At 36.9% G+C, this 24,792-nt stretch overlaps 1 protein-coding gene across 1 annotated transcript in view; it reads right to left on the bottom strand.

Annotated features, from left to right (window-relative positions):
* Nucleotides 1-916: 916 nt before the first annotated feature.
* LOC123537483 (uncharacterized) overlaps nt 917-24,792 on the bottom strand; it is a 40,184-nt gene continuing 16,308 nt past the window's right edge. The window contains exons 9-16 of the mRNA XM_045321217.2: nt 24,184-24,387; nt 23,765-23,911; nt 19,032-20,927; nt 16,716-16,832; nt 13,673-13,846; nt 12,551-12,690; nt 11,004-11,563; nt 917-10,445 (exon numbers count right to left, since the gene is read on the bottom strand). Coding sequence (XP_045177152.2) covers nt 6,565-10,445; nt 11,004-11,563; nt 12,551-12,690; nt 13,673-13,846; nt 16,716-16,832; nt 19,032-20,927; nt 23,765-23,911; nt 24,184-24,387 — 7,119 coding nt within the window. The 3' untranslated portion in view covers nt 917-6,564. The remainder of the gene's footprint in view (nt 10,446-11,003; nt 11,564-12,550; nt 12,691-13,672; nt 13,847-16,715; nt 16,833-19,031; nt 20,928-23,764; nt 23,912-24,183; nt 24,388-24,792) is intronic.

Raw genomic sequence — 24,792 nt, 5'->3', positions numbered from 1 at the left:
TAGCTCAGTACATAGAGCGTTGGTCTACGGATCTTAGGGTTGCGAGTTCGATCCTCGGGCAGGGCGTATGTTCTCCGTGACTATTTTTATCTCCAAGGTTTGTTTAATAAACGCACTTGTTGGTAAGGCTCTATGGGTAGGGTAGTATGTAGTATTTCTTTCTTAAACAGTATATGATGGCACCATTAACCGGGGGTTTGAACCTCTTTATGCAGCTCAACTGGGCGTACCAGATGCTTTAAGCACTGGTATTGGCAATAGGGGTGAAATGACCTCAAGGGGAGGGGTGTGGTCATGACTGTTTATTCAGGCCCGGGGTTCAGTCAGAAATCAAAAGCCTGAAAATCTATTTTCTCAAGCCTAAAATCATCATTTTCAATAAAGTTACATATGGAAATTCTGGCAACCAAAAGCCTGAAATCAGGAACAGTCCTGAAAAATCCCTGTTTATTACAATAAGGTTGCTATAATTATTATTGTCATTATTAATATTGTTATAATAACTAATATTATTACTATTATGTACAACGCCTTTGAATATATCATTGTATAAAAATAGGCGTTTAATCAAATTATTCAGTTTCAGTTTCAGAACAGGCATGGTTAATGTAGACATGGTGTTTAGAACAGGCAAGATAAATGTAGACATGGTGGTCTGAACAGGCAAGGTTAATGTAGACATGGTGTTCAGAACAGGCAAGATTGTAGACATGGTGTTCAGAACAGGCAAGGTTAATGTACACATGGTGTTCAGAAAATGTAAGTCAGATAAAGACATGGTGTTCAAAGAGCAGACAGTGAGCTCAGTACAAATAAATTCAGTTGAGATACCATGTCCAATACTGGCAGTGGGTTCTGTAAAGACAAAGTAATGCATTCAGTGCAGATAGTAACAAAACTTATTTAACACTAAGTCTTGTTTAACTTTCAAAAGATATTTTATTCAAAAATGACATTTTGTGTAACAGATGAATAATATAAAATTACAAGAGAAGACATGATTTTGTGTTTGAAATTAAGGAAAGGGACCCATAATGCCAATTGGCAATTACGTTGCAAAAAATATGTACTCCGACTAAAATTGCCTATTGTCATCACAGGCCCACTACCTTAATATAACAATATTTGAGCCGCACCATGAGAAAACCAATAGTGCATTTGCGACCAGCATGGATCCAGACCAGCCTGCAGATCTGCGCAGTCTGGTCAGGATCCATGCTGTTCGCTAACGGTTTCTCTAACTGCAATAGGCTTTGAAAGCAAACAGCATGAATCCTGACCAGACTGCGCGGATCCGCAGGCTGGTCTGGATCCATGCTGGTCGCAAATGCACTATGTTGATTTTCTCATGGCGCGCTCGATTCTACCTTAGTATCCAGTAACAAATAACCACTGATTTCAATATAGCTGATGCTATTTATTTTAAACTTAAAGCTTGATTGCAGTCATGGATTTAACATTATTTTCAAAAAGTACAGCAATGTCTTTAACAAACTGTTGTTTGCTTCTTTTTTTTTTCAATACACGAATGTGTTCTGAACATATTTTGAACATACTACAGTTTAAGTTTATCCCATGCCAAATGTTTCCAAAGAATTAGAAACTAACTAATGCAATAAAGATTAATGCTACTGAAAAAGTACAAAAATTTAACTTCAGGTTATTAATACAATGTTGTCACTTCTTGTTTATCCAATTTAGATGACTCATCAGAAACTATTGTTTTATAAAGCCACAGTAAACCTTGTGGTAGCAAAAATACGAGCTCATCTGTATAAAATGTTCACGTTAATTCAATGTGACATGAACAAGATGTATCACTATACAATGGAGTCATATATTAAGTTCAGGAAAAATATAATGCTATTATGAATGTACTGATATTTAACTTGTTTGTTGTAGTTTGCAACTAATTAAAAGCTTTATATACACTTGCTTCAAAAAGATTAGTTTTATTCAAGATTAAATTTCAAACTTTAAAACAACGTTGAACTCTTGATCTGCATAAAAATACCTTTTTCTGAGCAAGTAATGTTAATAGACATATACATTGTACATCTTTCTACACATTCTTTAACTACAGCCTCTTCTATATCAATTTTCTACTTCATCAATTACTGGCCTTATAACTTTGTTAATGCAGGGTTTTTCAACAGTTTGTACATCTGTAATGGCCTAATGCATTCAAAATTTCTCTATAGTTTCATTATTAGGTCAACCTTCAAACATCTGGGCTAGAAGTTATAAAACTGAAGCTGGGGACCAGTCTCAGAACTCCAGGATCTGATTGGTTACTTCTCAATTGGTTGAGAAATTGACCAATGACAATACTGCATTTCAAGACTGTACCTCAAAATCAGTTTTCTAATCTGTCTGTTCACTATGCAATAAATGGAATAGCTTAACAATCTTCATGATGTGTTTTAAAAGACAGCAATGGACTTGTTTGAAACATAGCACTAATAATCTACAATTCAGAATAAATACAATGTAGATTTACAATTCACAGGCTGAATGCTATAGAGTTCCATATTTATTTCTGGAGTGACTAAAGCATTCAGCCAAACAAAGTGGTTTGAACTACTTCATTAGGTACATTAATAATATACTGACAAAATGGTTCTACAGACAACCTCCAGTTTGATAACCAGTTTATCAACACACACAATTTAGCTTTATAACAGACTATCAAAGACCACATATTTGATGTCCATTTTTTCCAGATGCTGTCCATGTTTGTAAGATTTTATATATTTTTAGAGCAGAGTGCTTATATTAACTTTCATGATTCAACAGCAAACAATACTGGCACGTAATTCATATTAATTTTTAAAAGAACAGTCTGCAACTTAACAATTAATAAAACAATTTCGACATGATTTCACATCTACAGTGTTTCTAATGCTGCTGGTATATCTTCAAGCCACCTAACAGTAGTAACAGTACATCACAGAAACACTACATGAAACTTTTTTTCTTGTAAAAAAAAATAACTACCTTATTCAAACAGTAATTATTTCGATACTATTCTTGAAACTTCCAGATAATTTTCTTTCATCAAGGCAGAAAACTTTTTTCAAAATATTATTGCTTATGTTTTATGAAATATTTACTATTAGCTCTATGTGTGAAGAGACGGTGGTATAAAATAATAACTTTAACAGAGTATTTACACATTCAAAGACATCATCCAGAAATTGTACCAGTAACAGATTCAACTATTTCCTTGCATAAAATCTGTACAAATTCTTCAACAAACTGTCAAAAAATATATAACTATGCTATAAAATAATTAACAAGTTAACAGAATATTGTTTACTTCTCTAGCACAAAAGCAGATCAGATGTTGCCTACCAATTTCAACAAGGCGAGGGGAATGCCCCAATAAATATTCTGCCTTGTCCCACCAATGGAATTTTCTTTTTCGAAACTTGACACCCCGCTATGTTTTCAAACATAATAAACCACCACCACCCTCTCCTCAAACTGCCAAAGCCTTACCAGTACTTAGGAGGCTGTTACTTGTCTGTACGCAGACAATTTTTTCAGAATGTTTTTGTATCAAAACTGTAGATTCATTATTCCAGTAAACCCAAGCAGAATTACCTAAAAAATTAACATTTTCATAAAATGATAGCCTGTATTAGCTGTTTAATATGCATAATTAAAAACCCATTTTCAACAAAATTTCAGTTCTGTCAGGGGTCAGTTACCCTAACAAGTATTCCTAGATACTGCACTGGTCAGCACTGGCTTGTTCTTAACAAGTTGACAACTTTTCCATATGAGTTAAGGTTGCCGGCAAAGGACGTCAGAAATAATGATGTCTGTCAAATTGCCATGAACAAAGTCTCAAATTATTTTCAATGTCACAATTTAATATCTTAGTTTGCTTTTTCTCCTACAACAAAACAGCATTTCTCAAATATCTACACGAATTTAAATCTTAAACACAAATTCTGGAAAGTCTGAATTGTGCATTTAAACAGAAACATGACCACTTTTCACAAACATTCTTAACTTGATTTTTCTCATGATAATTTTTGAAGGAGCCCACTTCTAGATTTTTGACAATTTTTTGAAAATTCTGTAAGAACTTTAATTTGAAAGTAAGTCTAGATAAAGAGTAAACACTACAATTCAGTGAGTTCAAGGAATATTTGAGCCACGCCATGAGAAAACCAACATAGTGCGTTTGCGACCGGCATGGATCCAGATCAGCCTGCGCATCCGCACAGTCTGGTCAGGATCCATGCTGTTGGCTTTCAAAGCCTATTGCAATGAGAGAAACCATTAGCAAACAGCATGGATCCTGACCAGACTGCGCGGATGCGCAGGCTGGTCTGGATCATTGCTAGTCGCAAACGCACTATGTTGGTTTTCTCATGGTGTGGCTCATTTACTTCTAACACCACTTATGAAGCTCTCCTGCAGTAAAATTTATACAGATAAAAAGTAATTATTTCTTAATTTTGATTCCTTTTCACCAAATATAATACAATATTGCACATACACTGTAATACAGATCTCACGTTTCACGAAATATAAATATTAATTAACGTTTCACATTACTCCACCGACTTTCACATGTTTTGAAAATATGTTTTTCTCATTTTCATGCAAAAGTACGTTTGTTTAACATAAACATACTTAAAAAACCTTCCATTTTCAAACTTATAACAGAGAATGCTTTTGAAAACAACATATGTCTCCCCATACTGCTTCATTTAAATGGCAGGATAAATAGATATGAAGTTTCTGGGCATAACACAAAGGCTGTTGGGAGAAAGACAAGCATAATTTTTAAATGTTAAGCAGATTACTTGCGGTGAATAGAAAGGGAAATCATAAAACAGGTATTATATGAAACCATAACTAAAACCATAACTAATCAATGAAAGCAAAAAAAAAAAACCAAAAAAAAAAAAAACAAATATCAAAAGTCAAGTAAGTACAACATACTTCCATAAATATCCACACACCAAGTTAGGAATTCTATGCACATTTAGCAGTACAAGATTTAAACTGCATACAAATGTTACTTGAAATTTATTGCTTAATCAAGAGCATATAACTATGCAATCAATAGTCTGACCTCACCAGTACTAGGACTTAACAATGAACTTACAAGTAGCAATGTGTGTTAATACAATGACTGGTTAAGAAAGGAGGGTGCAAACATAGTACTAGATGCCCACGGGCAACATGTCAAGCCCTCCCTTTGACCCTTAAGTGTGACCTTGACCTTTGAGATACTCGGTCTCATTGAGTTAAACATTCATGCCAAATATAAACAAGATTCCTCAATGCATGACAAGTTACGGGCTGGACAAGATCTGACATGCCCTTTGACCTTGACCTTTGAGATAAAAACTGGGGTTTGTGCATCACACTCCCACTCACCAAAGTTAACATTCATGCCAAATATAAACAAGATTGCTCCATGCATGTCAAAGTTGGTGTATGAACAAACAAATCCGGATGGACGCACGCAGGCACATACACCGAACAGCCATTTGGACAACTATGTCTTCACTTCCACAAGCAGGCTTGACAAAAATAATGTCATTTTTTGATAATTTAAGGGCACACAACTCTCCACCTATTATTCTGATCTGACCAATAATCAAAAGAGATTTCACTGGTATACACATTTTGTGAAATATGATAAGGATTGGTTAAGAAATGAGTGCTCCAGTGTATACATAGTGAAATATGGCATAAATCAAGGGCATGTAACTTTGGACTTACTACTCAGATCTGGCCCATCATAAATCTTGTAACAAATTTTTACAGATATGTCAAACTGAAGTTGAGCTGAAATCCAACCAGCAGTGTCAGATTTGTCTGGACAAACTTTTGTTACAAACATACAGACAGACAAACAGATGACAAAATCAATATGTCTACTCATATATGGGAAGACGTAACTTAATGGCAAGATGTATATCTTTTCTTTAGTTAAATCTCTGTATGCTTACATTTTCTTAAAACAAAATTGATGTCAAATTGATATCTATCCTCAAAATTCTATCCAAACTCTGGAGGCTTGTACCTTCAACATGATATTCCCAACAAAAATGTCCATTTTCAAAGTTACTTTAATTGTAAGACTGAAATCTTGAATGCATTTTCTGTATGCTTATGTTTTCTTCAATCTGGTTGGCAGCCAATATTTTAACCTTCAGCCTGCTGGTCCGTGCAGGCTGATTATGGTCTGCACTGTTTGCTGTTCAGTCAGTAAATTTTCAGTGAACACCCCTTGGAATGATAAATGGCATTGCCCAATTTGAATGATGGATCAGTCCATTTCAGAAATTTAGCAGGGTAAGAATGAATGTGAAAGAATGGTCATGAGAAGAAAGAGTTATCAATGTTAGCTTAATGTTTCAAAAATGTAAACAATGCCCAAAATAATGTGTATTATAACAATAAATATGTACTACCAGAATATGGAATGATTTCACAATCAAAACTTGTGAACAATGTATGACATATTTTGTAAAATTATGTCCAATAAAAATATCATGAATTTGTACTAATGACGATTTTTTAAAACTAACATCATGAATTAGTTTTACGAGTTTCATTGTTTTCCAGTTTTACAACCAAAGGTGCTGGAGCTTGGTTGGCTAAAGTCAATAAATTAAGAGCCGCTTCTTTATCACTCACCCCATCATCAATCACTAGTTTGTGATCATCATTTTCATCATCTTCATTAACACCTTCAGTTTTTGTTTTTACATCAGCATTATGGTTGTATAGATTATTACTAGCATCACCCCCACCATTGAGATCACTTTTCACTGGCGCTTTTATAACAAAGCGCTTAGTTTCTTTGTCAACCACAAGTTTACCTATGTCAAAGTTTTGATTGGCAAAGCTAGGTTTTTCATCACTCTCTTCTTGATTTGAAGTCCGTTGTCGAACAATATATCCTGATGAATATCCCATAGGTTTCAATCCATATTGCTGTTCTTTAGACTGGCCTACCAACTGAACTTCCTGTCCTTTTTCAATTTTCATAGAATCAGAATTTACAACTTGTAGACCAGTCTGGATATTTGGTGACACTAAACTAATCTGGCCACTTCCGCCAGACTGTGTCTGAGAAACTACACTACCATTTCCATTCATCAAAGAAGTCACTATCTTCACCTTGTTATTCACTGTATTAAGATAACTATGGTCAATGGATGCTAGACTGGGTCCCGCTGAATTTTTAGAATCTTTCACTATTTTAACTGGAATGACTTTGCCTTGATCAACCACAGCGCTTGTACCAGACTGCTGAGCAGGAGTCTGCTGCTGACTCACAGGGTTCAAGGTCATTGCTGCTGCCTCATTAATCTTAGCCAATGTTTGTTTTATTTGTTCAGGAGTTAACGTTTGATTGTTTATCTTGACTTTTCCATGTGGAACTACTTTTAACACGCCATCACTCAGTGAGACTGGAACACCGTGTCCTGTAACAAGCTGACCTCCTATACTGAACAGCAGCAGCTTCTGTTGTGTTGAACCAGACTTCTGCCCCACAGTCACCTGATTTACCGACACTGTATTAATCAAATTATCATTCTTTGAAACCGTTTGACCTGCACATGTCACCACAAGTTTCACCTGTGTTTTTAAAGGTGCTTGAAATTTTGCAAGAGAAGCAGGACTTGGAACTACTTTCTGCTGTGTTGTTTGGTCATTGACATTTTGTTTATTTGACACAGACGCTACAGTCTGTGTCAGCTGAGAGCTAACATTTGTAACTGTTTGACAAACTGACGGATACTGAAATACCAGTTGTTTCTGTGCTGAATTTGGTGTAACGGCAAGTTTTCCAATCTGGTTAATTTGTTGACTGGCGGCTCCGCCAATTCCTGGAATAACCAATGGCGACCCTTGCATATGTATCATCTGTGACGTTGGAGAAACCAAACTGGCTCCATTCTGACTTGCTACTACTGCTGTCTGGGCTACACCAACTGTTGATGACTGGGGTTTTATTTGCTGTTGGATTCCAGGCATAGAAGGTTTCACGATGGTATTAACTCCAATCCTCGCAAGCGATGTACCCAAGTTAGAACCAGGTTGAATCCCAGATACCACAGTGAATTGAGAATTTAACTGCTGGCGTAACACTCCAGCTGACGTTGTAGTTAGAGAAGCATTAAGTAGTAATGGGTTTATATTCAACATCTGAACACCAGCAGATCCCGCTTTTTGTAAAAGATTTAAATTTGGTGTACCAGATGCTTGCAGAGATGAGGCATTTTGCAGAGCTTGAACACCAGGATGTACCAAATTCAAACCTACTGGATTTACCAGTGGACTGGCAAGCTGGACTCCACCTTGTAACACAAGACCCTGCTGTAAGCCAAGTAACGGTGATATCATCCCAGAATGACTGACGACAGGTGTCTGAGGATGTAACACCCCTGTTGTAGGTTGCTGAAACACAAATCCTGCTGACGGAGATTTAAGATCAATATTACCCGTCACAGATGGGGAGCCTATCAGTCCCACTGAGTTCACTGTGGAAGTTGTTGGTTTTTGTGTATAATATGTTGATTTGTGTAGAACAATAGATGGCGGGGAAGAGCTAGGAGCCACTTGTGTGCTAGATTTTACTGTTGGCAGAATGATTGGATTTCCACTTGCATTCAAAGCAACAACTGGTTTGACTGTTTGAAGCAGATTTTGACCTTGACCTTGAGACTGTGCAGCAGACTGACTTGCAAGCTGTTGTAGACTGGTTCCTTGTCCTGTCTGCTGTAACACTGGACTGGTTTGCTGAATTAGTTGGTACTGTCCAGCACTGTTCTGGATAAGAATTGTCTGGTTTCCAGCACTCTGAACAGAAGAAGACACTGCAACTTGATTCATTGCAACCTGATTCACTGAAGGTGTGGTACTAGCCAGCTGACTTTGGTTTACAAAACCCATCTGCATAACGCCTTTAGGTGTGAGCACCAATTGTGGAGTAAGTCTGGTTATTAGCCTTTTTCCATCTTGATCTTGAGAACCAGTCACTGTCTGAGACTGGGTCACAGATACAACGTTACAGGATGATGAAGAACCATGAACAGTAGAGGGCACAGTCAACATCTGAGATGATGAAGCAGTATGTGAATCCGCAAAGGATAAAGTTGTTTGCCCACCAGAGCTTTGTGTTACAACTTTTGGAGCAACTGGAATGGGAGACTTCATTGTTTGTATTGTTTTTGTCACATTCCTTCTAGGACCTATGGAAGGGAGTGATGTAGGGGAAGGCACTTTAATATTTACAGTAGGTAATGTGACATTTACACTTGTCACAACAGCCTTGACAGCCGAGTCCAAAGCAGCTTTGCTAGGCAGCTTTATAAGGGATGGAATAGATTTTGCACCAGCAGCACTCGTTTGAAGCAATAGTGTGTTTAATTTAGCAGCAGATATTGAAGTAATCACACACTGCTGAGCTTTCACTGCAGAGACAAGAGCCTCCTTTTTCACAGGGTCCAATGACATTATTGCTGGCTGCGACATAGTATTTGCAGCACTTGGACCTTTCACTAGTCCAATATCTGAATTTATCCTCGTTGAATTTTGGTCACACTTTACTGGTGACATCTGAGGCACAAAACTTCCTGCTGCTGACATACGCATCTCAGATAAAGCATTTGACTGAACGTTACTGACACAATTTGAAATGATAGTGACGGCAGGTACTTTTCGTTTTTCAAGAACAAAAGTTTCTTTTTCTTCAGGTGGTTTCCGCTTTTCAAGTAATGTTTTTACGGTTTCGTTAGTTGGGTACCTTGTCGGAGATTTTGGAGAAATTCCCATTGGTACAAGTCTTGTCACATTCAAACCATCTACAATAGCTGGTTGTAGAAATGCTTGTGGTGCCTGTAAACCACCAAAGCCTTGTTGAATTTGAACACCAGGAAGTCCTTGACCTAAAGATAAAACTGGACTGGTTTGAGGCTTTGGAAGAATAAGTGTGTTTGGAGATGTTTTTGCAGCAGAAGTACTGGAACCAGACGTCTGCATATTTTCTGACTTCATATTTTTCCCGCCTTCGGGAGTGGTTGATGGAGACAGTGGACTTTTAGCTGGAGTAACTGGAGCAGGAGACACAACATTTCTCGTCTGTCCGTCATTTTCCATAGGAATTAACAGAATACTCTGATTATATGCTCCCTGTGAAAGTTTTGCTCCTCGTGTAGCAATCAACTGCTCAACAACATTAATTGGAAGAGTACTAGCATTTGCAGCATAATACTTGGCTTTTGGTTTTCCTGAGGCATTTGAGGCTGTTGTATGTGGTGCTATTTTTCTTGGTGTTGTAACAGGACTTGGAACTACTTTCTGTGGTGTTGTCTGGTTTGGTAGAATTATTTTCTGTGCATTTGATTTCTCTGGTGTAGGAGGTAGAATCACAGACGGTTGCCCTGTGGCTTGATAATTTTCTAAAAATAAACAAAGAATGTACGACTTTCTTTGCATAATACTTCAATAGTCCTTTCAAGCTAGACATCTTATGCAACAAATATCACATAGAAAATATGTACTTAACAAAACTGTAAAACAATAATTTATGCATGACAAGTCACACACTCAACTCAAAAGAACAATGCTATAAAAAGTTTATCATCTTAATTTATTTCCTTGTAAAGGCTTCTCATACTGTTGTACTTTTTTATGAGGCGACTTCATGACTCAGACAATGCATGGACATAAAGCTGAAATAGTTTAATTTAGATAGTTCTAAGTCACAGCTCCTCTTATAGGTTTTAGTCAGTGTCACCCATTTAATACAACTTTAGCCTTTAGCCTGCTGTTGGAAAGTAATCTGCCTTTGCGACCAGTGCAGACCAAGATCAGCCTGCATGTCCGTGCAGGCTGATCATGGTCTGCACTGTTCGCTATTCCGCCAATAAATTTTCATTGAACATCCCTTTGAATAATAAATGGTACTGCCCAAATTCAAGGATGGACCAGTCCATTTTAGAAATTTAGCAACTTACCAGTAACAGTGACAGCAGCTGAAGTTTTAGGTAGCAGTTTGCTTCCTGCCACAGTCCCAGACAGGAGGTTCTGTATAGTTGGATGCTGCAGGGCCTTTGATGTGGCTGGTAAATATCCGGTGCTCGGCACTGCTATCCTCAAAGCCTGAGGTTGCACTGACTGCTGGGCAACAGAACTAGGGGAGACAATTCTAATAGTCTGTAAAGCTTGAGTAGTGGTTGTGTTAGAGTTACTGTTACTATTAGCACTCACAGGTAAAACACTTGTCAATACAGTTCTACCACCTTGGGTGGTTTTAATCAAAATTGGTGTGTTTCCTCCAGTGTTTTTCAGCTGACGTATAATGTCAGCGTAATCAACGAGTTGTGTTTTACCACTCTGTACAATCACTGGTTGATTCGTTGTTGGAGTGGACTGACTGGATTCAGACTTCACTGGTTTTGGTTTCTTTACTGCCAGCTGATCTTCAACGTTGTTTGGTATGATTCTACGTTTTCTAAGACGTCCACGGTGGCTGATATCTATCTCATCGATTTCTTCTGGTGGTTTTATTGGTGTACTGAAATTTGCAATAGCATACATACAGTACTATGAATACATAGGTATATGAAATATTTGAAAATGTTGTCTTAGATCATATGTAATGTTAGGTTATCTATTTTTATATATATATGGAGAGCTTATTAATCTACTATTTGATCAAAATCAGACATACAGAATGATCTAATCATATTCTAAGATTTAGAAGATAACACTTTGCTGAGCTTTTGATGCAAGTTGTCTTCAGATATACCAGTTGTGTTCTTTTTAGCATGCCTTTTTCGAAGAATAGGTACAGTTACTGTACTTGTCTGTTCATTGGCGTCCTGATTTGGTCGACATTTTGACTGTAAGGAGATATCTCAGTAACCACTAGTATGAATGGATTGAAACTTCAAACATTAGTTCATTGTGATGATCTGACATGCATAACTCTGTCTTTCAGTTTTAAAAAGTTAGGTCCTTTTTGATTTAGCAAGTTTTGGTAAAGTTTGTAAGCAAGTGTAACTTAGTCACCACTCTATATTACTTTTTTTATATAAGTTATGTCGCTTTTTAGACTTTTGGTTAAGTTTTATATGTATTAAACCTGGTATTTCAGTAACCATTTATGGTAAAGGATTGAAACTTCAGGCACTTCTTTACTGTGTTGTTCTGACATGCGCTGCATGTATTTCATGTCCTTTTTTCCCCTGCAGTAATGCCCTTTTCTTTTATTTCTAATGTTCATTTTTCCCCCTGACTTGAACAGTCAAGCATTGATATCCTCCATGATGAGCTCTTGTTTTTATTTCAATCTTATTTTCTATCTTCCATGAAGAAACAAGAACGTACACCTCCTGTAGTGATAACACCTAGTATCAAAAGGTTATAAAACATGCCTCAAATCATTTAATTGGTTGATTCTGAGCTAAAAACTCAAAATTGACTAATGGCATGGCAGTACTCTGAGACTGGTCTACAGACTCAGTTTTATTACCTTGAACCCAGTTTAAACACACAGTACCTGCATCTGGAGTTTGAAGCAGAAGTTTTATCATCAGTAACTTTCTGTTTATTTTTAGTGTCATCTTCAATCTCATTCTGGTCTTCTGCATCAGACTCTCCCGACTCTGTCTCCTCATCAGAGGATTTCCAGTCTTCAGTCTATAAAAGGAATATGTAAAATATGTTACAATTTATACAAAGTATCATGTAAAACAAATTCGAGCATAAAAAAGTTTATTAACATGTACTCCACTTAATTTCTAAAATGGATTGGTCCATCATTTAATTTGGGCAGTACAGCTTGTTTACCAAAGGGGTGTTCACTGAAAATTTACTGACTGAACAGGGAAGAGTGCAGACCATGATCAACCTGCACTTCCATGCAAGCTAATCTTAGTCTGCACTGGTCCCAAAGGCAAAATCAATTGCCGCCAGAAGGCAAAAGGGTAGCATTGTTAACAAACAAAATTGTTGGAAACTGAAAATTTAAAGGTCTATCTGTCTTATTTTATCACTTAAGTACATTATAGTAACTTTAGTCTGTATCAGCCAACAGAACAAGCTCCAGGAAATTTTAATCTAAAAATGTAAAATTTACAAAGTCTTAGTAAAGATAATGATGACACCAAAAGAAATAACACCAACTGGTTGCAGTTTGTTACTTTAAGGTGAATGCTATTAGGGGGGGGGGATGAAACTGATTTATTACTATGATCTAATTTTATGCAAATTAAAAATACACTTTATTTCATGCATAAGCATCTGTCGAGGCCCTCTGACTTGGTTTAACACTTCAACATACTCCTTGGGCTTCTGCTGATGTTAATGCATGTAAAATGATGTACTGTAGGGATAGGCAATCAAGATTCCTGGCCAAGAAGTTACTGGTTCAAATCCATGAAGGAGCAGGATCTGGCTGCACTCTCCAATTAAGCGCTAGTGATTCTTGGATGATATGCAAGAAGTGTGGTTTATACCAGTATAAATGCCGTAAGTAAAGGTGCAATTATATTGATCTATATTCCCTATGCCTAGTTAGTGCATTGAGGTGGTCCTAAGTTCAACAAATTGATAGAGGTCCAAGTGAGGATGTGACAAACCAAATTAGCAAATATTAATCACAAACCAATTTAACATTCACCTTTTCTTCTGGAGGTTTGAGTATATAATCTTCCATTTCTTTTCTCAATCGTAGCCTGGCTCTCTTTGAGGCTTGTTGGAGTTTAGATTCCCAGGGCTCAAGCTCCTTCAACAAGAACTGCAATCGTTCATGCAAAATCATAATGTTCTTCTTACGAGGTGGCGGCCTCTGAATCTGAAAGAAAATTAGATGTTGGCTTTTTGTTGAAGTAAAATTATTCCAAATAATGAAAAGGATTAGATAATAACCTACCACATGAAATGCAAATTATAATAAATCAGATCAACTATTTTTGAAACAGGAACTGTCGAACGACAGCACATTTGACTATTTAAGCACACGTAAACATAATTAAAGCTTACTGTATACAAATGCTATACCAAAATTGACTATGTTACAGAAAAGGTGGATCAGACATGTCTGATAACCCTCAAGTGGCTGTTGATACCAGCTATTCAGTAATCTAAACAATGAAAACTTTTTGAAAAAACATTGTATTAGAGAAGGGGGTCAGTTGTGCAGTGGTTAGCAGGTTGGACTTCAATGTCAGCGGTCTGCGTTCGATTCTCAGACGCGGCTGATATAAAGACTAGTGTTCAGTGCTGGGTGATTTACTTAAATTGGTACAGTTTCCAGCAGTATCGGCCTAGACTGGACGATGGGGAGGTAAATGACGCCTGCCGTGGGTTCGGCTGCAAATAAGTTATTCCATCCATTCCAGTTGGGGACTTATTAGACTACCCACGTTAAATAAGAAACTTTTTTTTTTACATTAGAGATTTTAAAAACTCAAAAATCTGACTGAATTACCGTATATTCTCGGCCTAAGTCGAGGGTCTACTTTGGATAAAAATCTTAAGATTTTCAAGTTGCCCCGGCCATAAGTCAAGGGTTAGATCGATCTAGATCACCTGGCATCATAAATGCTGAAATTGTCAAGTGTAACGCTGGAAACATTTGGATTTGGTAGCAAAATCATGCAACCGTTTTTTTATTTTGCAGTTTGTCCACGTTGGGCAAAGTTGTTTTCTTCTTCACACCATCGTTAATGGACAATTTTTGGAAAGTTAGGGAGGAACAACAATGCCCTTTAATGACTACTAAGGCACAAAATAATGTGAAAAAACATTGGTTCCAGCAAACTATCTTTTTTGTTTTCTATTATATTTCGCACATTTCTTTGTGACGTTTCTGCGATAAATTATTTGTGCCGTAATATTGTTAAAATGTATTGTTAGTTTTAAAGTAAAGGCATACATAAACAAACAAAAATAAAAAACAAAAATAGAAGATTTATTTCTTTATTACATGACATAATAATCGATCATGATTTTTTTTCAAAACCACTATTAAGTGACCAAAAAAAGTGTTTATAACAGATAAAGTAGAAAAACATCTGTTAATTACCGTACATTAATAAGCGTGAAAAATAACTCAGTCTTAATAAACGATCATGATTTTCTTTTATTTCAACCATTATTGTCACCAAAAATGTGTTTATAACATATAAAATAGACAAATATTTTGTTAATTAGCGTACATTGAATAAGCACGAAAAAATACAGAGCCATGTAATTCCATCAATAATAATCACGGATATAATCACACAAGGTTTGTTTTCAGACAGTTACCGGTATTCTACGTACGTTTTTTTATGCAGCACGTTTTCTCTTAGGCATTTTAAGTCCTTGATCACGTAATCTGATTAAGCATAAATCAACATTCAATATGATAATAAAACTAATAAGTGTGTATGCAATAAAACTGTCAACGACTTTGATAAAAGATCAATGCATTGTATCGCATTATGCTGTCTTTGCCCCGCCCTCCGCTGTCAATCAAACTGCCCTTAGCCAACCATAAATCGATAAAGGGCCATTTGTTTTCAGTGGCATTTATCTCGGCACAGATCAAAACAACACCTGGAATGTTGTTTACAACTTGTCAAGACAATAACAGTCTTTCGAAGCGGCGGATTTTCAAAGCAAAGGGGAGTTATGCATTTGAAAGCTATAAACAGTTAGAATTAATTGACCTGAATTAGCTTTGAATAGCAAGATTGAAGTTTGCAATCGGATCAGTTTGAGTAAACGGTTATTGTTTGCCCATTGTGACATTTGGTGGTAGAATTATGTATACCCCTGGTATGTATCATTCGATTAACAACAACAACAATAATAATATCTCAATTCAAACCAATAATCGCCTTTGTTATGATCTTTTTAAATTTACAAATCAAATGGCCATTAATTATCGGCAATTAGCGATATGCCTAGTGTAAGTTTTATTGTTCACAATTCCATCTCGGTGTAAAATAACAATCCTTCATTATTTCAGTAAGATTTACGATTTTTCATATTTCTTTCTTCAAAATACTATAAAAAATACTATTAAATTTATACAAAATTAGTTTTGTTTAACTACGGAGCGTAATGGCAATCATAGTTTTTAGCCCAAACAATAAGCACGGAGAGTAGTTTCCCTTACCAAAATGGCAAAAATATCGTACACAAACTTCAGAATGCGCTGCGTTCGGTCCCAAAATTTGAAAGAGGATAATGACTGCGTTTAGTTATGCAGCCATAAGTTGACCCTTGAATTCAGAACATATATTCTGACCAAAAATTCTCAACGTATGGCCGGGAATATACAGCAAGCATTCACAAGTTTTCAAAATTCAAAATAAGCTCGTAACTTTGGGTTTTGATTCATTTTGTGGCTTATATCAATACATGAGCCGCGTCATGAGAAAACCAACATAGTGGGTATGCGACCAGCAAGGATCCAGACCAGCCTGCGCATCCGCGCAGTCTGGTCAGGATCCATGCTGTTCGCTAATGGTTTTTCTAATTGTAATAGGCTTTGAAAGCGAACAGCATGGATTCTGACCAGACTGCGCGGATGCGCAGGCTGGTCTGGATCCTTGCTGGTCGCATACCCACTATGTTGGTTTTCTCATGGCGCGGCTCACATAATTCAGCACTCTCTGAGCTTTACTTCCATTCCAGCTTTTTCACCTGATATTGTTACATATTCTACAAACCTGTTCTTTCTTCCCTCTGCGTATGACTACTGGCTCAGGTTCAGCAAATTGTTCGGCTAGTTTGCGAACCTCCTCTACAGTGTCTGCTACCATCTCAAACTGTCTGGAATCTGGAACCTGCAAAAACGGGCATATTTCTGAAACTTAAAGTCTGGACACAAAAAAAATATCTAAAATCTATGAACTTTGAGTGTGACTTTGACCTTTAAGGTAGGGGTAAGGCCTTAACAGCCAAGAGTGACTGTTTTGAAAATTTTCAGTTTAAATAAAGAAGTTACATAATATAATATCTACATAAATTGTGTTAAATTTAACTGGAGGTATTCTTAGCATGAAACATACACAATGTAACTTACACAAAAAGTTAGAACTGTTACCAAAAACCAAAGCATAACCCTTCTTCTTCTCACTCTCTGCCTTTAACCTAAGTCAAATCACCATTGTGACTTGTTTTCTTTTAAGTAGGTATAAACTATCTTAACTGTTCCTAGCTTTTCCTTGATTTCAGCTTATGACCTAGTTTTCACTTCCAAGAACAACACAGTTTAGCTTCCTCAAGAACCAGATAACATCTATATAGTTTGGAAATAATCTTTAGCTGGTCCTCTAAGTTTAACAATTTCGTTCCTACTTTGATTTGACTTATTCATCCTAGTTTTTTAACACACACTGACCCAGATTTCAATACTTGACTATGATCATCAAACTTCATTCTCACCAAGTTTTTAGAGGATTGTCATTTTAAATTTGCCTTTCTAACATTTTTAACTGATTCTATTCCTTTTATTTACCGTGACCTAATTTCTACTCCACATTGATTCTTCAATTCGATTGCCTAAACATCATTTGTTCATTCTGCTAAGTTTCTGAAATACATCATAAATGTGTGTCTCTAAGAGTGTAAAGCTCTTCCTTTGTATGACCTATTGAACACTCAGTTTTTTGTGAAAATTTCCATCTGACTACCAGTATTTAATTGACCGTATAAATCCATCAAACTTCAACGTTCTGACCAATTCTCATTAAGATCAGTATATGTCATAAATGTTTCCTTTTGTGTTATGCTTTCCTTTTGATTTGGACCTGGTGATATTTTTGACCTCACATGCTCATTCAAATTTTTAATGATCACATTTTAATATTTTATTACAGTTATTCTAATGCATTTGCTATCATAACCCTCAGTAGTGTTCCAGCTTTATACCATTTAAACCCAGTACCTGTTTTTGACCCACCTAACTCCAGATTGAAACTTGACTAAAGTCAGAATAGATACATTTTGACCAATTTCATTAAATGGTCATCAAGTGTGCCTCTTCAGTTAAACTCGCTTTGTCATTGATTTCTTGTGACCTAATATTTTACCTACCCCTGACCCTGATAAACTGACTTTCCAAGCACTTAATTTAAAGCAGAATTTCATGAAGAACAGTGCATAAATGCGGCTTCACATGGGTACAGTTTTTCTCTATTATTCTACTGGTGCCTAGTTTAGACCCAATAACCAAATAATGAAATCGTCCCTAAGGTACTTTTATTTAAGGGTAACAATTTTGACCGAGTATGAAGGGCTGGCCAAAAATGTAACCTCTAAGTGAACAAGCTTCCAACTGATTTGACCTGGGTGACTAGTATTTGAACTCCCATATGACCACATATAATCACACTCGTCCAAAATTTATTGATGGTAGATCTGACCAAGTTCACTTACAGTTGGCACACAAAATGTGACCTCTAGAGTGTAACAACTTTTCGTTGATTTGGACCTTATGACCTATTTTTGACCCCAGATGACCCAATATCGAACTCGTCCAAGATTTTATTGAGGGTACATTCTGACCACGTTTCATTAAGATTGGCCAAAAATGTGACCTCTAGAGTGTTAACAAGCTTTTCCTTTGATCTGACCTGATGACCTAGTTTTTGATCCCAGATGATCCAATATCGAACTCGTCCAAGATTTTATTGAGGGTAACATTCTGACCAAGTTTCATTAAGATTGGGCCAAAAATGTGACCTCTAGAGTGTTAACAAGCTTTTCCTTTGATTTGACCTGATGACCTAGTTTTTGATCCCAGATGACCCAATATCGAACTCGTCCAAGATTTTATTGAGGGTAACATTCTGACCAAGTTTCATTAAGATTGGGTCAAAAATGTGACCTCTAGAGTGTTAACAGTCAAATTGTTGACGACGGACGGACGGACGGACGGACGGACGACGGACGACGACGGACGCCGGACACAGGGTGATCACTAAAGCTCACCTTTGAGCACTTCGTGCTCAGGTGAGCTAAAAACCAAAAACAATCTTAACCTTTTCTTCTTCTTCTTCACTTTCTTCCTGCTCTTTCACCTCTGAGACATCTCCTTTTGTGGACTTTGTTTCTTCTTTTATTTCAGGTTTAACACTATCAATTACTGATTCCTCCAGTTCTGTCTTAATGTTCAGCTTATTATTCTCTTCAGTTCCAGCTTCCAAAGAATCAACATCTGCTTTAGCTTCCTCTGAACCAGCAAACTTATATTCAGTCTTGGAAATATCTTTTAGCTGGTTTTCCTCAATTTCTTGTTTTAAATCAATTTTCGTATCTTCAGTACTTTCTGAATTTGGTTCCAACTTTATTTTCATTCCTAGTTTATTTTCAACATCATCATCATAAACAGGTTTCATACTAGTATTTGAATCAACTTCATTCTCATCAGTTGTTTGAGGACTTTTCATTTCAGTTTTCTCACTATTTCCTACGACATTTTTAGCTGCACTGATTTCTGTGGCTTCCCTCTCTTCAGTGTCTTTAGATGATCCTAATTCATCTACTTCCACATTCATTTCTTCATTATTTTCATTTTCTTTTAAATCATCATTTGTCTCATTACTTAAGTTTTCTGAAACATCATCATTTCTATCATCATTTCTGTCTGGTGTGTCTTCATCACCAGAATTGGAAAAACCTCTCTCGTCAGTCTCTTTACTTGTTAACCTTTCTTCATTTTGTAACACATCAGTATTTTTAATGTCAGAAAACTTGTTACTAGAGTTTTCTACCATGTCTTTATTTAATTTACCCGTATAACTTACCGCATCAAAACTGTCAAGGTTTGTTTCCTTTGCAACTTCCTCATTTAAATCACAGGATCCCACTTCATGTACAGTCAAATCTTTCCTTTTGTTGTCTATGTCTCTTGCTGAAGAAGGACATTGTTCATTTGGTTCAGCTGTTTCTTGTGATGACTTTTCTCCCTCTAATGCTGGTTCTTGCAAATTTTTAAGTGATCCATTGATATTATTATTATTAACATTATCATCTTCATTGCATTTGCTTTTATCATAACCCTCAGTAGTGTTCTCAGCTTTATCACCATTTTCAACAGAAATGTTATCACTCAAATCATCCTTATCTACCTTCTCAAGAACTCCATGGAAACTTGCACTAAAGTCAGAAGTAGAATCTGAGGTTTTGGAATTTGAAAACAATTTATTAACATGAATATCACAGTCGTTGCTATCTTCCGTTAACTCGCTTGACTTGGAACTTCTACGTGAAGCTGAATCATCTTTGAACAAAGACGTACCCATCCCTGATAAACTATTCTCCCCCAATGCACTTGAATTTGAAGCAGAATTCTCATCGAACAGAAATGTGGATAAATCTCTTGCCGCCTTCAATGGCGGTATATTTTTCAATCTAGCTCTATTTCTACTGCTCCGTCTAAGACCAAAATCAGAGTCAAATGTAAGTGGACTTGCATCCCTAGAGGTGTCACTGTACCTGTCATGTCTCAAACTACGGCGTGGAACAAAATCTGCCGGAGATGGACACGGACTGGACTCCTGAGAAACATCGCTTAATCGGTCTATGTGAGAACTAAAGCGCAAACTGAGATCTGAACATGAGGGATATGGACTGGAGTCACGAGACGGATCTCTAGAACTCACATTACTATTAGTGTCACTATTATCACAATATGGAAGAGTAGCATCACTGCCTGAACTAAGCCTATCTACAGACTGATCATCAGGTTGTTGGTTAGGATCTGAATCTATAGACTGATCATCTGTAACAGCTTTAGCAACATCAGCAGAACTGCTCTGATCAGGTTCCTGGTCATCAGCAGCACTTAGGTCTTCAGTCTCAGACTCATTGGATGAAGAGCTTTCTGTTACTGAGGCATCATCTAATAGTTGCAGAGGAACAACAGACTTGGGTGCCTGAAAAAAAAACAGAAGCATTTTATAATTTTAATTTCTGATGTCTACATATCTATTAAACATCATTAGGTAAAAACAAATCATGAAATGTAAAGAAAAATCACTGGTTATAGTGAAGTAGGTAATTTTGTTTTACTCTTGTATTATTGCTTTTCACCAATGTGGCCATAAACATACAAGCTTGGTTCAAGCATTCAATGTTCCAGTTAGTTTTGAAGTTAAACAGAAATTTAATTTGATTATGCAATTTCATTTTGTGGACTGATGCAACATAACAACTTTTACTAATACAAAGAAATATAAAATGCAATTCACGTTACTATATGACACAGAAGAAGGAAAGAGGAGCAGTTTTGAAATCAATCAGGTTGCTGTCACTTAGCCACAATCACTCCCCTATATTAGACACTTTCATGAATTTTATTTGAGAAAGAGCTCCAAGAGATTCAAAATAGCTTCAAGAATTTTTCAAACTCTAGCTGGAATTAGAGACTGCTTTTGGTAAAAGCATATGGCTCCACGTACCGCTTCATTTAATGGAAAGGTGAACTGATATAAATAAAGCAATATCCAACCACAGCGCAAAGACATGTGTTTTGAGACTGGCTAAAGGTCAATGTGAAGGTCAAGGTTTTTTTCGGTACACAAAACTATGCATGTGGTCCAAATTTGAAGGCTGTAGCTTGAGAAATGTGAAAGTAGGTCACTAGGTCAAAATCAATGTCAAATTTCATTTTGAAACACGGAACTATGCATATGGTCCAAATTTGAAGCCTGTACCTTCAAAAATGTGAAAGTAGGTCACTAGGTCAAAATCAAGGTCAAAGTTTTTTCCAGTGCACAAAATTATGCATGTTGTCCAAATTTGAAGGCTGTAGCCTGAGAAATGTGAAAGTAGGTCACTAGGTCAAAATCAAGGTCAACTCATGTCAAGGTTCGTCTTGCCACTCAAAAATATACATGTGGTCCAAATTTGAATGTTGTAGTTATTGACAAGAACATTTTAAAAGCTTTTCCCTATATAAGTCTATATGAACCATGTGACTCCTGGGGCGGGGCCATTTTTGACCCTAGGGCGATAATTTGAACAAACTTGGTAGAGAACCACTAGCTGATGCTACATTACAAGTATCAAAGCCTTAGGCTTTGTGGTTTGGACAAGAAGATTTTCAAAGTTTTTCCTTATATAAGTCTATGTAAATCATATGACCCCCAGGGCGGGGCCATATTTGACCCTAGGGGTATAATATGAATAATCGTAGTTGAAGACCACTAGATGATGTCACATACAAAATATCAAAGCCCTAGGCCCTGTGGTTTTGGACAAGGGGTTATTCAAAGTTTTTCCCTATATAAGTCATTATAAACTATGTGACCCCCTGGGCTGGGCCATATTTGACCCCAGAGAAATAATTTGCATCATCTTGGTAGAGGACCACTAGATGATGCTTCAAACCAAATATCAAAGCCCTAGGCTCTGTGGTTTTGGATAAGAAGGTTTTCAAAGTTTTTCCCTATATAAATCTATGTAAAATATAGAAATAAACGAAGGGCCATAACTCACTCATAAATTGTTGAACCAGTCTGATTTTCAGGGGGAAACAACTAGGGTACCAATACATCATTCTGACAAAATTGGGTCAAAATCCCCCCAGTAGTTTCTGAGGAGATGCGATAACGAGAAATTGTTAACGGACGGACGGACGGACGGAATGACGGACCACGGACGCAGAGTGATTTTAATAGCCCACCATCTGATGATGGTGAGCTAAAAATACGTTTTATGGGGAGAAATAATAGCTGCTCTGCCACCTCATAAAGTCCTATCTGAAGTAGGCTGGGACCTTTGACCTCAAGAACAATAGGGGTCATCAATTTTCCACAGGAAAATTTCTAACTTAATTAACTAGAAACTGCTTTCAGTCCAAACATCACTGTGATTTTGACATCTTACATCATTCCATCAAATTTGACCTCTGCTGACCTAACAAGGACCTAGTCACGCTGTCCAGAAACTCTCTTCAGTTTCAAGGTAAATGAGACCTTAACCTTTTTTGTCCCCCAAAACAATAAGATCTTCTACTGACCATAACTAACAAGTTTTACCCATGTATGCCCAAGTGTTCTTAAGTTGGTGGGTCCGAACTGTCTTTAGTTATTTACCTTGATTATTTTGTTGGGTTTAGTCACATAGACAAAATTATGTCAACTGGCAACTTTTCCAGCTTTTGTTTGTGGAGGAGGACCCCAGGTGCCCCTCTACATATTGTGTCAGGCATGGGCAGCCACCTGGGTAGAACCATCAACCTTCAGTAAGCTAGCTGGATGGCTTCCACACATGAAGAACATTCTACACCTCAAATGAGGTTTTGAACCCCTATCCACCAGGGGCATGTGATCTGAAGTCAACAAACATTGACCCTAGGAAAGTTTTCAGTCTCAAACTCAGTAGTGGACCTACTGATCCCCAAATTATAGATGTCATTTAACCTTTAGCCTGCTGACGGCAAGTGATTCTGCCTTTGCGACCAGTGCAGACCAAGATCAGCCTGCACATCTGTGCAGGCTGATCATGGCCTGCACTGTTAGCTATTCAGTCAGTAAATTTTCAATGAACACCCCTTCGAATAATAAATGGTATTGCCCAAACTGAATGATGGACCAGTCCATTTTAGAAATTTAGCAGGGTAAAGGTTAACGTCCACAGTGTTTTCTAGTTATTTATCAGAAACCAAACAAGCTACCAACTGACAGACCAACTAACATGAACTGAACAATATACCCCCTCTCTACGAAGGAGATCGTAACTTTATAGACACTGCATAAAAATACCATACCTGTCTAAGCCTGCTTGGCCTTTGCCTCAATGGTGATGACATAGGGGAAACATTTTCTGATGCTGGTTTACTAGGTGAGGCTCTGTGTCGTATTTTCTTCTTTAATTTCACTTTCTTTAATGGAGGTGGTTTGTAAACAAAGGGAAACTGAAGCAGAAATTGATTTTGAATATCTTTTATTTCTCTGTAATATCTATAGGATATTCCTTCCATTGAGATTCTCCCTTCTTTTTCCATTTAGTAGTAAGGCAATAATTGCTATAAAATTTCAAATGTTTTAAAACACCGCAAAAGCATGTATCAAAATGACTTTTATTTGTTAACATGAGACAATATACTAAAGAAAGTTTCAAATCAATTCATTGCCTTGTGTTCTACCTACTGTACTCACAGGTAAGTCAGTTATTAAAAATACTTACTTTTCTTTTGTTATCAAATGGGTCTGGTTTGATTTCAATCTTTGGGTATTTGACAGGTGCCTGTCTGTACACACGCACGTCTGCCCCACAGAATTGTGGGAAATGAATATATCTCTGACCCGAGTTATCAGTGCCGAGCAAATATTCTCGCTGGTCCTCAAATGGCTGCAGCTCTATGGTCTCTCGTAGTGAATCTTGTGTGTGCTGAAAAGATAAGAACACATCAGTTTTTGTTTTAGATATCAGCAAAATTATGTTTTAATTTCCTTCACTGACATGTTCCTGAGCAAAGTCTGAAATCTTTCAAACATTCAATTGTTCAATAAGGAGAATGATGTCAACACTGTATGTCACATGCCCCCTGAAAATGCTTGACAACATGAGATATGAGCTGTCTAATGACAGTGCACCTGACTATTTGAAGCCCTTCCACCTACTATTACCAGTAGCTTACATACAAAGGCTTAAGCAAATTTTTCTTAATTGAAAAAGGGGCTTAATTTTGCTAAAATGTAAGCTAGAGTTATGAAACTTGTCACAAGAGATCATCTCATGATTCAAAGACGTGTGGAGAACTGAAAACTATCTGGTCAAGTAGTTCTGGAGAAA

Source organism: Mercenaria mercenaria, chromosome 17 (assembly GCF_021730395.1).
Source record: "Mercenaria mercenaria strain notata chromosome 17, MADL_Memer_1, whole genome shotgun sequence".
In the NCBI taxonomy this organism is placed as follows: Eukaryota; Metazoa; Mollusca; class Bivalvia; order Venerida; family Veneridae; genus Mercenaria; species Mercenaria mercenaria.
The sequence above is the reverse complement of the archived record's forward strand: the minus strand, read 5'-3'. Positions and strand labels throughout refer to the sequence as shown.